We start from the raw sequence: 17,285 nt of genomic DNA on the forward strand, positions 1-17,285 counted from the left end.
TGCCAGCGGCACTTTGAAAATTGCATTGCGTTCCAGAGACAGCAGGACCCAGAACGCGATGTTCAAATTGTCCTCGCTGCCTTTCCTGCTGTCAATGGAGTTTGAAAATCCGGCCCCTAGAATTTCATTAAGCGCTTCCTCTTCATTCACTGGTGTCAGCCATGACTTAGTTGTAATGGTCAACTTTTTCCTTGTGTGCAATAATGCTCAAAGCACATTTACAATAAAAATTGGACTTTTTAATAATCTGGTCCAGAACTATATGATGTAATATATACAATTCCAGTCACAGTCTCTTCATACATTTGAATAGGACAAAATATTGGAGTAAAGCATTAATTTAAATAAGGCGAAGTGCTTTACTTTAATAACTTTAGCATTTTGTCTGCCCGCAGTTTGGCAAAATTCAACCCTACAGAATTACAAATACGTCATCTCCTGCCTATACACAAGGCTTTCTTTCAGTCAGTTTTTAAACTTGTTTTGCTGTTCATGATGCTTACTTCTTGAATTCAAATAGTCCGTTATTAAGTCTGAGTTCTGATACATCAACACGCCGGTTAGCGTCAGCCCGATTCCAGCGTAGCTCAACGCGGTCATCTCGCTGCCAAAGAGGACTTGCGAAATAACGAGGTTTCCGACCATGTTGAGGTTGCCCACAACGTGCAGAGTGACAGCAGAAGTAAGAGTGGTCACACAGAAGCTCGCCAGGTTGTACAGTACTGAGCCCAGGCAGCTAAGGAGGATGAAAATCCAAAGTCTGTTGTCATACTTGATGGATGGTTCCCATTCAGCACCACTCTCCAGCAGTAATGCAGCTGAAATAAGGATACAGAAGCTCGGGATGGACATCAAGTACAGCAGAATGACAGAGTTGATCTTTTCTTCTTGAAGAAGGATACCTAGAAAAGAAAGAGAGGCAATGATGAGTGTTGTCATAGATGACACATTAGTCTCTCCTCTGAACAGATGTGCAATATATAATTATTAAACATCAAGGGCCTCTTTGGAATATTACTAATGGAGGCATAAGGGAGCACACAAGGGACAGAATTAGAAGCAGAAGCATAGACAGAACAAAAGAAACAGAGAACAACCGTTAAGTGAATGGTACACAAGTGTTACTTACAACTGACTTTTACAGCATTTTTGATGACTCTACTGTAAGCCTACACTTTGGAATCTACTCTAATTTCAAATGAATTTGAACAGGTTCAATGTGTTTTCCAAACATGAAAGAATTCTTAATTGAAGAGTTCCTTTGAAACACCAGTCACTGCATGAGCTGTATAGTGTTTCCATAGTAATTGATTCAGCACAGCAAAACTGATGTTTCCTCAAGCCATGTAAAATGTAAATGTGGAAAAAACATATACTCCCTGTACTCAACTTACTGAAACTTGTTGTAACTATGAAGTGTTCCATTCGATTCAGTAACCACAAAACCAAATTTTGTGGAGGTGAAGTGGGTGTGGTTCTTCCTAAATACCAGTACTGTGACTTCATACACAAGATCTTTTTTCATTAGTTCTTTCTGCCAATAGTCGTAACAAGTCCCTTCCTGAACAATACTCAGTGATGGTGAAAGTGACTCACTAATTTTAAAAGCAAATGTGCTTCCACAGTGTCATAATTGTTAATGTTGATTCTAAAGCAGCAGAGCTCCTTTTTTAAAAACAAAATGGTCATTTTCAGGTCAATTTACTAAATTATAATGATAATGATCCTGCACATATGGACAGAACTGCTATATAAACAGAGATGGTGCACAGATTATTGAAGTAAAACCACCTGACAAGGAAAATTGACTGTCAGAGATAATGATTGTGACTCCAACAGAGTCTAGCATTACTTTGCTTTGATATGCTTCAAAATGCCCCATTCGAGATGAGATGCAGTAAGACAAGAAAGTGGCTTCCCTAGTGCCTCAGGTGGTAAATACACCTCTTGCTATGTTACTGAACCATACAGACCAGGAAAGCCTTCAGTATGATCCATGATCTGTGGTGAGTTTGCTGTCTTAGCCAGGAACACTACAACAGTCCTCAGTGTCTCCAAGCTAGGTCGGATAACTTGGCAATTCATTGCAGAAATCAATTTAAAAGCTTCTTACTCACTCTGTTTTTCACCCTTCAAAAGAGTTTGTTTTGGGATGTGGATAGAAAATAGAAGACCACAGGAACTGAGAAATGACTGCCACATTGTTACAGTAGCTGTTTGACAGTGGAAACCGGGATGAGCATTTTACCCAATTGGCATTTCATGCCTAATGGAGACTGACCTCTGTGGATAATCTTCCTCTCTCCCTTTCTCAGCAAAATTAGCCAGAGCTGCTGAACCTAATTCAATGGTAACTGCTATGAGGGGTACAATGAGCATTGGGTAAAGACAGGATTGGGCACACCTGTAATGCTCCTTACAGTCACAAACCCTGCCAGCACTCTCAGTTACACGCATGAAAACAATTTACCTGGCTGAGGTACTGGAGGTGCCCATACAATAGTATCTTTATTAAATGTCAGTGCCTTCAGGAGATGAGAGGAGAAAAGTGAAAAATATGGTGTCTTGCTTTGAAAGGAAAGCTGTTCGTTGATGATGGAAGACTAAATGAGAGCAAGCACACTGCACATGCATGAATGGCTTTTATTTCCTGACCATATTTATTTATGTATCTATGTATGTATTTATTTATAAGAACATGCAATTCAGATGTGTGCGCTCTAAATATACCCATTGCATATCAAGTGTCTGCATCTGTTTACGCACTGCCAGAGGGAAAGTGACCTTAGCCCATGTGATTGCTCTGAATCACAGTCTATGTATAGGCTGGTGAAATTGCAGCAGTAGCAGGTTTAACAACACATGACATGAATGAGTAGAAAAGTAACTATTTGCAACACCAGTATATATTCAGTTCTGTTATGGTGTTTGCAGTTACAACTTCCTGTTGGGGTGGGAAGGGCTGGTCTGGAAAAGCATTCCTAAAACATATGACGACATTATCATGATGCCATAAATTAACATCCACAATGTTCTACTTCCCATTTAATAGAAAGCTGCAATAATTGAAATGTAAGTAGTTTGTTACATCAATTGGGACATATAGGTCCAGAATTTACTGGGAAAAATAATTGAGTTTAATAGGAACACCAACATTAGTGTGTAAATAACCCAGCAATTAGTGGTGAGGAAGAGATATGCCACAAGTTGCAAATCGCCTCAAATTGCTGGAAGATTTGCACAACTCAGTGAGCCTGCCAAAAACCGGAGCTTGCCGTCAATCTTCCCATAAGTTTCAAGAAATTGCTGCATTTGCACCGTGGAAACAAATTACACTTGTCACAGAATATTAGGACTGGTATTTAACAATGTAAGGTTCCTGGTTAATGATGGGATTTATGTTACTGCAATGGCACTCAACCTTGATGGCCCAGAAAGGAAACAATTGAAGCTGTGGAGTCTCATTCTGCAGATAATACATATATATTTAATATACCGGCCTATACTATACAGGGCAGCATCTAAATGTGCGCTAGAAGTTTTTAAAATTCAAATTCTAAAAGGAAGTTCTTACTGTTCCCTTTCAACCCTCTTCTCTCGCTCTCTCTTAATCCAATCTTTCTTTCCTCCTCTTTCTGTATCTAATTTGACTCTAATTCACACAAATTCCTTCTCAGCCATTCATGTGTTTCTCTTGCTATCCTTAAATATCATTGGTTATGCAGGTAGGCTGTTGGTCCCATCAGTCACCAAAAAGTCACAGATGCCCACTGACCTTCGTGTCACATTTGACCCAGAGATGAGCTTCCGACCTCATATTCATGCCACCATTAAGATCACCTATTTTCACCTCCATAACATCGCCCGACTTTGCTTATCTGCTATTGAAACCCTCATTCATGCCTTCATTACCTCTAGACTTGACTATTCCAACGCACCCCTGACTGGTCTCCGTAAACTTGAAGTCATCCAAAACTCTGTTGCTCGTGTCTTAACTCACATCAAGCCCTGTTCCCCCATCAGCCCTGTGCTAGCTGATCTACATTGGCTCCCGGTTAAGCAACGTCTTGATTTTAAAATTCTCATCCTTGTTTTCAAATCCCTCCATGGCCTCGCCCCTCCCTATCTATGTAATATCCTCCAGCCCCACAACACTCAGATATTTGCACTCCTCTAATTCTAGCCTCTTGTGTATCCCTGATTTTAATCACTCCATCAGTGGTGGCCGTGCCTTCAATTGCCTAGGCCCCAAGCTTTGGAATGCCCTTCCTACATCTCTCTGCCTCGCTTTCCTCCTTTCAGACACTCCTTAAAACCTACCTTTTTGACTAAGCTTTTGGTCATCTGACCTAGTATCTACTTTTGTGGCTTGGTGTCAAACTGTGATTTATAATGCTCCTGTAAAGCATCCTGAGACGTTTTATTACGTTAAAAGGTGCTATATAAATACAAGTTGTTGTTGTTGACCTGGTCATGCCAATATCAATTCACACTTCCAGCCATTTGCAGTGTGAAAAATATGAACTCTGGAGTGAAGGATTAAATCTAACAAGATGCTCCACTCCAGCAAATTCTGGGCCAATAACTCCAACATTGCTGGGCTTCCATACTACTAAGTGGGTCTTCCAGCCATATCTGGAAATAGCTGACTCCATCTCAAATCCAAGGGTGCTGGTCACTTCTCTGGGATCAATTACCTTTGCCTCTATGTTTTGGAGGCCTTCAGTAGGCACACAATGAAATACACTTAAGTGCATAATATGCGTAACTTTTCTAGACCCAAGGAGGGTTTGCTGGACATAATTCCTGGGGTACCTACGCCACCCACAGCTGGCTGCAGACATGGTGCAGGGGGTAGGGGTAGAAGACTTGATACCTACTGGCCTCCCCCTGCCAATCCGAATTTCAGTTGCAGGTTCTGGCCAAAGCTGCTCCAGGAAGTGGTTTAGATAAAATTTTGTAATCTATTTCAATCCTGTTGTTGACCAGTTTAAAGTAAACATGTTAATGGCTATTATAATAGCACAAAATGTAATTTTACATGAACGAATTAACTAATGGAACTAATTAACTACCAGAAGAAATTATACTAAACAGGCTTCAACATTAACCCTTCCACTTTACTCATTGGTAGAACCTCTTCTATGATATATAACACTGCCATGGTTGTGTCTGGGCTTTTGAATCAAAGCCAGTTTTTGACAAATGAAGATGTTTGCTTCCATATCCAAATTGGAACTACAACAGAAAAAGGAGGAAACAGAAGTTTTTATAAGTGTTTTTTTTTCGGGGCGGAGGATTGGTATAGTTGGAAAAGCAAAGGTAAGTTAGATTAGTTAGGGAAAAAATAAAATTAAAAAGGATAAAACAGGAGAGAGAGAGAGAATGGGAAGGAAGAGAGGAATAGGAGAAAGCAGGGGCTGCATGACAATAATGTTCAAATGTTTAAAATTTGCTTTGATGTAAACCATGTTGTAAGTGTTTTATTTTTGTAGCTTAGGATTAATATTGCAGTAACAAAAGCTACTCCTGACAACCAAGCAGTGTTATGACTGTTACATTAATGTTCAGAATAGTGTTACAGAATGTGAGGGCCCAGGGACACAATCAACAGTTTGAAGTTTAAAAGGAGCTGAAAGCAATTCAAAATAGAAGGAAGCAATGAGATTAAAAGTGAGTATATTTTTAGCCCATGTTGATACTTCAGTGAAAAATTGTGAGAAAGTACTAATAATCGTGAGTAGATATCACAAGGAGCATTCAACTGTCAATGTGAGGCAGCTACTCCATGAAAGGAGCTACCCTCCAGAGTAAAGTTCAACAAGATCAGCTTTTAAAATTATGTACTTTTTGTCCTAGTGCAAAAACACATAAAAAAGTAAAACACCAATTTCTAGAAATCCAATTTTGTCAGTCAGTGGTGGCCATCACCTATGCTGTGACTGGCTGTCAGTTTTCCTCTTCCCCAGTGATCAGATATTTCTGTATTTTTCTCCTTTTCTAAACATCAGTCATATCATGCAAAAGATGTTCTCTAATTTCAATTTTCTCTGCAATCGTATGTACCTAAAAAGTTCTAAGATATAGTTGCCATGACAGTTCCTCACCCATTCTTACTACAAACCCCTTAAAATGTCATACATGAAACAGAGAAGTATCCCCCAAAAAACCTGATGTGCCCAGAAATGTGGTTTAAACAACTCCCTCCCCATTCTATGTCACGAATTCCAACTACACCCTTCCCCAATTAAGGACATTATCTCCTCCACCACCCATAACAGCTCCCCCAGAACTACAATTCTAAGGTATTCCTACAGCATTCTTTGTCAGAGGTACTCCCAGGAACTACTGCATTGTCATAGCCTCCATACCTAAACACACACACAAGGCATCATCCACTGGAATCTGTCCACCTGCTTCCGAGGCAAAAGAATCCTGAGAAGCCACCATTCTCCCACTCCCACCCTCCAGCACCACCTCCCCACATGTGCACACAATCATAAATCCATTTACAGGAACTCTCCTTTCTTTCCCCAATGCCCAGGACCATCATTCCAGAAGTATCCCTGAGCAACATTACCATGGCCCATCCTCTTCTGATCCTTGTGCTTTTCCCATGACCTGTTCAGATAGTCTTTCATCAAGGTCCTGAGGCACAAGGGTAAAGGGACACCATGCCTCATGAAAAGGAAAAGTACAAGCTCCCACATGAAGCTTGACAAAAACCACTGCATCTCTTTCCACACCTGCAATGTGCCTTTGCAAAGCAGGTGTGGAAAGAGATGCAGTGGTTTTTGTCGAGCTTCATCCCAAGCAGCTCTGTAACACAGGAGTCTGTGCTCTACGGGCTGTTCCCAGGGACACATACCGAGATAAACATCAACTGCTGCTGGAGGACCATCAATTCGGTGAAAGACGCTCTTTGGTCTGCCTGAAACTTGCTGGTCTTCCAGCGCAAAGAGCTGTCCACAACAGAGTGTTGCAAACTGGTACATTCCAAGGTCCAGGACTACGTGCTGAGGGACGCACTAAAGCTTGGGGCAGCTGCCGCAAAGGCTCAATGGGGAAAGACCGCTGTGTAAGGTCCTCCTGCCATAGTGAACTGAGGGGTTGGACCCATGGGAAATCCCTCGGGCTGTATACACCAAGTATGGTTTTGCTGTAAAAATGTACATGGCATGTAAAATGGAATGGAAGGGTTGTAATGCAACTCACTCCTGCATTGGAGAAAACTGATTTCCTTTGGACTTTCTGGAATGTCAACTTGGTGTTGTTTTGAACTATTTTGTAATTTTTTTTTTTAAAAAACAGAATTTTATGAATAAAGTATATTTTTGGAAAAAAAATTAACCTGAAATGTTAAATCTGTTTCTCTCTCCACAGATGCTGCTTAACCTGCTCAGTATTTCCAACATTTCTGTTTTTAGTTCAAATCTCCAGTATCCGCAGTATTTTGTTTTTGCTGTACAATTCCAGTAAGACCTCTTCACTCTTATACTCTAATCCCTTTGTAAACCATTTGGTTTCCAAACTGCTTGCTGTACCAGCATGTTAACTTTCTGTGATTCATATGCAAGGACACCCAGGTGCCTCTGAATACCAATATTTCCCAGTCTCTCACCATTTAAAAACATTATACTTTTCTAATTTTCCTTTCAAAGTGGATAACTTTACACTTACTCACATTATATTCTACCATGTTCTTTCCCACTCACTCAATCCCTTTGCAGCCTCTTTGCATTCTCCTTACAGTTAACTCTGTATCATCAAACTAGGATACATTACACTCAGTCCCCTCATCTAAGTCATTCATATAGATTGTTAGCTGAGGCCTAAGAACTGATCCTTGCAGTATCCCACTAGTTACAGCCTGCCAACCTGAAAATGGCCCATTTATTCCAACACTCTGTTTTCAGTAACCAATCCTCAATCCATGCTTATATTACCCCCAATCCCTTGAGCCCTGATTTTGTGTAATAACCTCTTATGTGATACTTTATTGAATGCTTTTTGAAAATCCAAATACACCACATCCACTGGCTTCCTCTTATCTATCCTGCTCATTACAAACCTTTATTGTTACATTGCTATGCATCCCGATGATGGAGGGAGAGTGGGGAAACAGTCACAGTTCCTATTCTTGCTTTCAATCCAGTAACCCCTTATGGCAAATTCCAATGTGCAGACATTAGGCTAGAATAGGATCGGTCACAGCTGCAAGCTCCCCCCACCACCACTGCGCCCACTCACCCTACACCCATTAACCATATTCATTGTTTTCGTTTGAATGAAGTTAGTATTGTAAAAATAATAGATGTTATGAAAAAAATGAAAAGGTGCAATTAATGGTTACCAGCTGTGTTTGGAAATATTGTAGGAGGTTTCATCACATGACCCAAACTTCCCAAGCCGATGCTCCCACCATTGGTCGCCAGACCCATCCATCCTCGTGACATACTGACCACCTATGCCATCTAGTATGTTAATATACTCATTACCAAAATGGATAAATCTTGACAGTCAGTCAAACACACTTGTTTCCCATATCTGATTTTTTTTTTTCTACACTGGCTTTATTTTTCTCCTGGGTTCCTTGCAGTAGTGTCTGGGGGATAATTCACGGGAGGTTTGGAAATCCTGGTGCCATTTAATGCTGAGCTTCAGATGATTTTTTTTACTTGTTCTTTGGATGTCGTCAACATTATGCCCATCTCTAGTTTCCCTGATTTAATACAACAGAGTAGCTTTCTAGGCCATTCCAGAGGAGAGTTAAGAGTTAACCATGTCTGGTGCATCACATTCGGGCCCAACTGGATAAGGACGCCAGATTTCCTAAAAGGCGTAATGAACCAATCTGTCAGCTTCATAGTCACTTTTAATGATTTTTTTTGAAAACCAAATTCAAATTTTCCAATTACCATGAGGTTCACCATTCCCTGGGTGAAGAAATTTCTCCTCATCTCAGTCCTGAATGATTTACCCTGTATCCTTAGACTATAACCCCTGGTTCTGGACTCCCCCACCATCGGGAACATCCTTCCTGCATCTACCCTGTCAAGTCCTGTTAGAATTTTATGGGTTTCTATGAGATCCCCCCTCACTCTTCTGAACTCCAGCAAATATAATCCTAACCGACTCAATCTCTCCTCATACGTCAGTCCCGCCATCCCAGGAATCAGTCTGGTAAACCTTTGCTGCACTCCCTCTATAGCAAGAACATCCTTCCTCAGATAAGGAGACCAAAACTGCACAGAATATTCCAGGTGTGGCCTCACCAAGGCCCTGTATAATTGCAGCAAGACATCCTTGCTCCTGTACTCGAATCCTCTCGCTATGAAGCCCAACATACCATTTGCCTTTTTTACCACCTGTTGGACCTCCATGCTTACCTTCAGCAACTGGTGTACGAGAACACCCAGGTCTCGCTGCATATTCTCCTCTCTCAGTTTATAGCCAGATAATAATCTGCCTTCCTGTTTTTGCTACCAAAGTAGATAACCTCACATTTATCCACATTATACTGCACCTGCCATGCATTTGCCCACTCATCTTGTCCAAATCACCCTGAAGCCTCTCTGCATCCTCCTCACAACTCACCCTCCCACCCAGTTTTGTGTCATCTGCAAATTTGGAGATATTACATTTAGTTCCCTCATCTAAAATCATTAATATACATTGTGAATAGCTGGGGTCCTAGCACCGATCCTGCAGTACTCCACTAGTCACTGCCTGCCATTCGGAAAAAGACCCATTTATCCCTACTCTGTTTCCTGTTGTCAACCAATTTTCTATCCATCGCAATACACTACCCCCAATCCCATGCGCTTTAATTTTACATGCTAATCTCTTATGGGGCCTTTGTCAAAAGCCTTCTGACCACTGCATTACTATATTTCCAAATATAAAATAAGCTGTATTCTATAAACTAGTAAATGGATGAGACAAGGTAAGTATCTCAACAATTACATTATGGAACAATAATAGAGCCAGAAATCTTAACTGCAAACTTGTGGAAAGTAATTTTTGATGAGATTGCAGAAGAAACTTCTTCACATAAAGGGCGATAAAATGTCTGGAATAATCTTCCAGGTAGCTAGTACCGATGCAGACTTTAGAAACATTCAAAACAAAGATAGATATCAGGGTTGGAGAATTAGAACACTAACGGAAGAAGCTTCAGAGGGCAAATGCCTTTTTTTCACCCTTGACTTATGTTCTTGCATCATTCCCAGCTGTGAATCATGTAACTATTGTTCTGCAATCATGGTGTCACAATTGGATTTGCACATGTGCTTCATTTTGCCACATGAACCCCACAATGTTCATGAATTATTATTGGCTGAGCCATAAATCTATATATTTATTTTCTGGTAAAGATTAAGAAAAATGTTACTCCTGGCTGATGGAATACAAGCGTCATCTCTCACTCTACCTCAAGTTGCATCATATTTCAACATCCTTTTCATAAAACAGGATTAAGGCAACATTCTCTTTCCATCAACAAAATACTCTTTTTTCCCCCCATCTTCATGGTAACCCACCCACTGAGCCAACCACCCCTTCCCACCTCTCCATGGTACTGTTAGTAAAATCTGTTAGAACAACCCAACTCACTTTGTTGGATGGACTTCACTCCTCTCAACATGGTTGCAGCAAAAATGTAGAGGCATCCTTTGTGATCAAACTGTGCCTCGCCCATAAGACTGAATGAAGCTCCCAGGCAGATGGGCATCATGGCAGTGTACTTGAGGATGTGATGGTGCTTACCCAGAAAGAGCTTTGATATGGCTATGGTAAAGAGAGGGGTAGTGCTGGAGATCACTTGTGCAAAGGAGAGCTGTACGCAATTCAATCCCATGTTCCCAAAGGCGATAGTGGCACAGAAGGTCAGACTCAGTAGAAACACTTTGAATTTAGCAGCAGTAGGTAGCCCGGTGACTTCTTTTATTTTCAGGTTGACGAATCCCAACCGGATCAAGGCGTAGTCGATAACAATGGCCGTCAGCATGTGAAGCGCCGACAGCAAGAGGGGGTAACGGAAATTGTAGACGGCGAAGATGCATTTGTTGAGGCTGGTTATAGTGGTCCCCGTAGCGAGTAGGACAGTGACCGCGGCCAGTGTGTGCAACATCTGCCTCTTCTTCTGGGTCGTCCCTGCTGCTTTATCGGATATTGGCGGAGGAAACTCCGGGAATACATCAGTAGTTGTCATGGTAACTCCATCTCGGGCTGAAAAGATAAAGTCGTTGAGTTATCCTTCTGTCCGTGTCCTCTAACACTCCCCGGGTGCTTCTCTGGGTTGGAATTAGACGCAGGATCTCGCTGCTCTCTCGGGATAACAAGTCCTGTACATTTCGGCAGCTTGATCCGTGCTGGTAAATCACCGCCCATTGAACATAACGTTTATGTTAACGTATCAATTATTTTTTAAAAGAACAATTATCGCTTCTGGTGGGGGGGGGGGGGGGGGGTTTAAAATGTTTTAAAAGGCGAGAAGGCAGCGATTTCTGAATTCACGGCGCCTTGCTGTAGCCAGATGCTGTCTGTGTTTCTGATGAATCACCGTGCTGCTTCTAACGTCTGTTTATCCCCCTGGCTTCGCTCATTTGTGCCTTCCACAAACTACTTGCAGCCTCGGCTGGTCCAATGAAGAGGTGCGAGGGCAGATCTCCGCAGGATCACCAATCCAGACGTCAGATTTCCAAATTTAGAGTTTGATGATACTGCGACCGCCCTCGGACAGCTTCCAAAATATAAAAAAACCCCAAAACGCGCTGCCAACCGCCATTGCTTTTGAAATTAACTGTGAAGAATAACATTTTTTTTTTTGCTTTATGATGACGATCAGCAGGCATCGTATTTAAATTTATGACGGCAAGGTCTTGTAGTAATTCACACGCATGCAAAAAGCCAACCCTCATTAACAGTGCAGACACTGTATCCCTTTCACGTGATATTTTGTAAGGCCCTTTCCTTCCTCAGAAATAAATCGTCAAATGTTGCAACTGTTATGTCGCCTGCCACTGAGCAACATTCATCACATGCTTTTGTTTTATTTATTCTTGTGCAATATAGGAAGTTCTTGGTTCTAGTTAGATTTTTCTAGAAAAAATGTATAAAACATATTGACTCGAACCTCTACTTTTTTGAAATACAATTCACATAAGTCAACGCGGTTAGGATCACAATTTCCTTCTTTGTCTGCTGTTTCATTATCGATGCGTGGTTTACTGATTTTATTCCAGCAGTAGGAACCACTGTTATTTTACTGATATCAGCTTTTCATCACTTGATTTGCAGGAAGGAATTGAGAGTTATATATCCAAATTTGCAGATGACACCAAGTTAGGAAGGCACAGTTAGTTGTGTAGATGGGAGCAAGAAGTTGTACAGGGGCATAGGGAGACTAAGTGAGTGGGCAAAACTGTGGCAGATGGAGTTCAATGTGGGGAAATGTGAGGTTTGGGTCAGAGAACGAGACACCAGAATATTTCGTTAATGGTGAAAGACTGGGACCTGTGGAGGATCAAAGGGAAGTATTCTAAACATATGAAACATTTAAAACACCACAATTAGATCACCCCTCAACCTTTTAAACTCAAGGAAATTGTCGTTCTATCCATAGTTCCAAAGGACCATAGGCATCTCTCCGATTTGAGAGAGACAGTTGGTGATGCATAGCTTGAAGGTCACCACTCCACAAGCTTGGGGCAAGACGAAGAAGCAGGCCTCCATGAACTACCACAGCCAGTAGGGGGATTGAACCTGCGCTGTTGGCATCTTTTTGCATCACACACTAGCCATCTAGCCAATCTGAGCTAACCAACTCCACACTCAAAGAAATAGAAACCACGTTTATGCAGCTTGGGTTAATAAATTAACCCTTTCAACCTGATATAATACTGATGCATCTATACTCTATCCCCTCCAAGGCCTTTCCTAATGAAGTCTGCACAACTGAAATAAAGTTTTGATATGGGTACCTTCACAGCCTTCCAGACTCAACATTTATTTCAAGAATTTCAGATCATAACCTCTGCCTTCATTTTTTTGGACAGCAACTGCTGGTAATTCCAGAATTCCTATTTGCACCTCTTCTCGACCTACATTCAGTTTCTTTACTTGTCCCAGTATTATTCACTTTAACAATAAGAAATAAGGTACCTGCTGAGTGGTTCCAGCATTTCTTGTTTTTATTCCAGATTTCCAGCATTCACAGTATTTTGCTTTTATTCTCTTTAACCTTGCACCACCATTCCCTTTGTCATTTAATCTCTCCCACCTTCCCCTTTGTTCTAAAATAAAAACAGAAAGTGCTGGAAATACTCAGTAGGTCCCCTTTGTTCTCCTGCTTCCACATTCCTTGCCTCTGTACTTACTTAAAACCTGTTGCATCTCAAATTTCTCCAGTTCTGACAAAAGGTCTTCAACCTCAAAGATTGACGCTGATTCTCTCTCCACAGCTGTTGCTTGACCTGGAGTATTTCCAGCATTTTCTGTTTTTATTTTTAACACAGGTAAATTGAAGGCTAAATAATCCATCTAATAGCTCCTTGTTCTGTACACATACATATTTTAAAATATACTTACTTAATGGGTTAAGGTTTGATATATTTTACATACCTATGTATAAACTGTCCAACACCATCCAAAACAGGCAAAGCCTCACCTTCAGCTTTATCACAAGACTATGCGAGTGAAGCAAGGTTCTTACACCAGGAGCTGTGTCCCCCAACCTAACGCTGCAGCAAATACCCGTTATCCGGCTGCTTTCCTGGATGCTGTTGCCAAGGCCGGACCCGTTGGTATGGACAGGATGACGCAAGCATCATGTGATTTCTCATTTGGACGAGCACATTAACTCGACCGAAACTGACGTTTGCCGAAAGGCATTATGGGCGATGTAGTTCCTCTATGACGTTAGCAATTCCTCTTCCCTTCGCGGTAATATCTTCCTGACTACATTTCCCACAGGGCGCCGCGCCACGCTTGCGCAGTGGGGATGAAGCGAGTGGGGGAATTGAAGATGGCGGCGTCCAGAGTAGTGTCTGATTCAGACTCTGACAGCGTGGCGGAGCTATCCCGCCTTAAAGAGGCCGCCTGGGATATTGGGAATTTCAGATCTCACAAAGCAAGAGGTAGTGAGCGTTTCTGAATATAATTTGTGCCAGTAATAAGAACAAAGTGATGGAAATACTCAGTAGGTCTGGCAGCATCTGTGAGCTTTCATCAGAACTGATGGTACTAATTTTCTCTATTCTCCAGTCATTTCCATCACGTCCTCATTAGTCTTTCTATCTGTGTAGGATATGCGGAACATCCTCCGCCATTCGACATCTCGAATGCATTCAGCTTATTAATAGTCTCTTTGTTTGCTGACAATGTCTCCGAGGCATATAACATAGATGACAAAATGTAACACCTCAACATTTTTTTCTAAGATTCGAGGTCACACTTAGGAACTGGAAAAAGTAACAGGTTTTAACAAGTGCAGAGGCAGGGAGGAGAGGAAAGCGCAAAAGGAAAGGTGTGTCATAGGGTGAAAGGCGGGAGAGATTAAATGAAAAAAGGGATGATGTACAAGATATAAGGGAATGGTAATGGGGCAAGTAAAGAAATAAAATGAGTTGTCAATGGCAGCAGCATAATTATTACAAACAGCTGTTGCCTGAAAAAAATGAGTGGTGGTTATGATTTGAAATTGGTGAAGTCAGTGTTGAGCCCAGAAGGCTTTAAAGTGCCTAATTGAAAGATGAGGTGTTGTTGTTTGAGCTTCATTATAACCATGTAAGAGGCCAAGACAGAGAAGTCAGAGTGGGATGGTTTTTTAATTTATTTTTGATCAGCATAGCAGCTAAGCATTCACTGATACTTTGTGTGTTGTCAGATCTTCCAACGTTGCTTTTACTTCTGGACAATCAGCTACAGTTTACAACATTCACACAATTATCTCACTACTTAGTTTACTGTACAGGCTGGGAACCAAATCTGTATGGTACATGATCACACCCAATCTCATTCCCAGGATTCTCTAATATTGATAGCTCTGTACTGTTCATAATGTGCAAAATCATTCCTAACTACTTAGAATGTCAGTACTTTAAGCTCTAGATGCCATCAAGACCTTTATGTTACAAAGTTTGAAAATGCATTTGGCAACTTTCATGGATATCTGATTATTGCCTATTGTTATGACCGAGGCAGGAAGAGTGCACTGTCTTTTCTAGTTCAGTTTCTCCACAGGTCACAACATCTATTTAAATGTTTACCTGGTTACTGATACAGCCAGTCATATACTCCATTTTTTTTATCCCAGAATAAAATACACAAAACAGGTTTCTTTAATAAATAACAAAATTATCAGTTTATTATAAAACAAGACTTAACCAGTAATGAAGCAAAGCATTAACATGCTGATTAAAATATAGAAGTTCCCGTTTCAAAAATTCCCCAATGACACTCTCCCACACATACACTGGAAAAAGTACAGAAATTCACTCTGCAGAGGTCTGTTACAAAAAAACTACTTTGGCCAAATACTTGCTAATTCTTGACAAAAAAAGAAAGAAGATATGGAAGGAAGTCAGTTGTTCCTTTTTCATTCTGGCATCCGGGTATACAGAGATGGGTCACTAGGATCGTTTCAAAAGCAGTCCATTCTGGAGATGTCGAATTATTCTAATAGGCTTTCTAGGAGAAATGTGGCATCAGGGTTTTTCCGCCAGCACACACTTGAATTGCAGGTTTCTTTTCAGCTCCTCAGGAGTTGTACGGCACCAGGATTTGTTTTGCTCTTCCACACTGAGTCTTGGCAGGATTTCTTCAAAAAAGTAGAGGTGGTGGAACTGTCTTCAAACAGTTCACAGCACATCCAACTGAAAACAATGTCCAAACCCCAAACAGAGAGTCGACCTCCTGTCCTCTACAAACCTTGACATGTGGCTTCTCTGTAACCATTTTCCCCAAGTCACCAAGGGTTCTGTTGTTTTCTGAGCCCAAATCACAAGTGGCCTCCATCACAGCTGGCTTTCAAATGACATCTTGTCCTGTTGGTGAACTTGGTAAAAAACGAACACATCCATGAAATTTTTTCAGTTTTAACACAAGTCCTCAAAAATAAAAATAATGGAAGCACTTTTGTAACACAATGAATATGTCAAGCATCGTAGAAGGTTGCATCTTGTACAATATTTTTAAGATCCACTAAATCTAAAAGGGAAAGTTTAAAAACTGAGGGGAATTGTTGTTTATTTTGGGTGTCCTGGTCATTTAAATTTTTTATTTATGGTAATATTTCGCACCCCCAAGATTAATTGATAGAAGGAGGCCATTCTGTCTGGCATTCCTGTGCTGTTGCTACTTCTTGAACTGGCATTACTTAGTCTAATCCTATTTCCATGACCTTTCCTCATATTCTTTGAGGATAGAATCATTTGCCCACAAAAAAACCCTCCATGAAAACTTTCTCCTGTACTCCTAAACACATACAAATTCAACTCCTTGTCAAAGTACCCCTCCTCAGTCCATTGTTTGCTGGTATTATTTGTGGTTCCCACTCATCAGACTCGACTCTTCCCATATTGAAGACTGCCGTCAGCATCCGCTCTTCCAAAACCTCTTTCAATAGAACCATCTTCTCTAGCTGCCACCCTGTCTCTAAATACTGTCCCTCTCTCAAGTTTTCCAATGTGTTCCCCACAACAGATGTTAGACTAACAGGTCTATAATATCAGGGTTCCTCTCTCCCCTTTCTTATTCCAATGTAAAACTAAAGGAAAGAGCTTATAAAAGTGCAAAGGATAGCATAAATCTATGGAACTGGGAGATATATAAAGAAAAACAAATAAAGACATATATGATAGAGCTGTAAAAAGGGAATACGAAAAGAAACTTGAGGGGTATCTAGATTAAAACACAACAATTTTGCAATTATATTAGAAGAAGGGTGGTCAAGCATAATGTGGGCCCTTTAAAAAAAGATGGAAGTAATAGTGCAAATGAAAATTTAGAACCTGACAGACCTGCTGAATAATTACTTTGTGTCAGTCTTCACTGAGGAAGAGGATAAAATACCTGACATTGCAGGGAAATTAATTATGAATCAAGGACTGGAACTCACTAAAGTTAACGCAAGCAAGAAAACTGTAGTAGAAAAAGTAATGGCACTAAAGACTGACAAATCTCCAGGACTTGATGGTTTCCAACCCAGGGTTTTAAAGGAAGTGGGTGAAGAAATTGCAGATGCACTAGGTATAATCTTCCAAAGAGCACTCGATTCAGGGACT

The 17,285-nt window shown here is 40.9% G+C and overlaps 2 protein-coding genes across 4 annotated transcripts in view; one reads left to right on the top strand and one right to left on the bottom strand.

The window, feature by feature from the left end:
• Positions 1 to 217: 217 nt before the first annotated feature.
• slc35e4 (solute carrier family 35 member E4) lies at positions 218 to 13,810 on the bottom strand. Of its 2 annotated transcripts, none has more exons than XM_068055589.1 (3): positions 13,670 to 13,810; positions 10,615 to 11,229; positions 218 to 902 (listed from the first exon to the last, which is right to left on the bottom strand). In XM_068055589.1, exons 2-3 carry the CDS (start codon positions 11,210 to 11,212, stop codon positions 466 to 468), a joined length of 1,035 nt encoding a protein of 344 aa, XP_067911690.1. In that variant the 5' UTR covers positions 11,213 to 11,229; positions 13,670 to 13,810; the 3' UTR covers positions 218 to 465. The 2 variants fall into 2 exon arrangements, with proteins under 2 accessions (XP_067911690.1, XP_067911689.1); XM_068055588.1 differs by having other exon boundaries at positions 13,624 to 13,810.
• Positions 13,811 to 14,012: 202 nt separating this feature from the next.
• Positions 14,013 to 17,285, top strand: part of c23h12orf43 (chromosome 23 C12orf43 homolog) — a 48,912-nt gene continuing 45,639 nt past the window's right edge. For both annotated transcript variants that reach the window (XM_068055203.1, XM_068055204.1), the window contains exon 1: positions 14,013 to 14,138. In XM_068055203.1, the coding sequence (XP_067911304.1) occupies positions 14,027 to 14,138 (112 nt within the window). In that variant the 5' untranslated portion in view covers positions 14,013 to 14,026. The remainder of the gene's footprint in view (positions 14,139 to 17,285) is intronic.

Source organism: Heterodontus francisci, chromosome 23 (genome assembly GCF_036365525.1).
Source record: "Heterodontus francisci isolate sHetFra1 chromosome 23, sHetFra1.hap1, whole genome shotgun sequence".
NCBI classification, from domain to species: domain Eukaryota; kingdom Metazoa; phylum Chordata; class Chondrichthyes; order Heterodontiformes; family Heterodontidae; genus Heterodontus; species Heterodontus francisci.

Coding starts and splice junctions, on each gene's coding strand:
- slc35e4 (XM_068055588.1), bottom strand. CDS start 13,648: ATGGTGTTGGACAGTTTATACATAG. Junction 11,230..13,623: donor GTTGGACAGTTTATACATAG/GTATGTAAAATA, acceptor TTATCTTTTCAG/CCCGAGATGGAGTTACCATG. Junction 903..10,614: donor AGTGAAGTCCATCCAACAAA/GTGAGTTGGGTT, acceptor TTTCTTTTCTAG/GTATCCTTCTTCAAGAAGAA.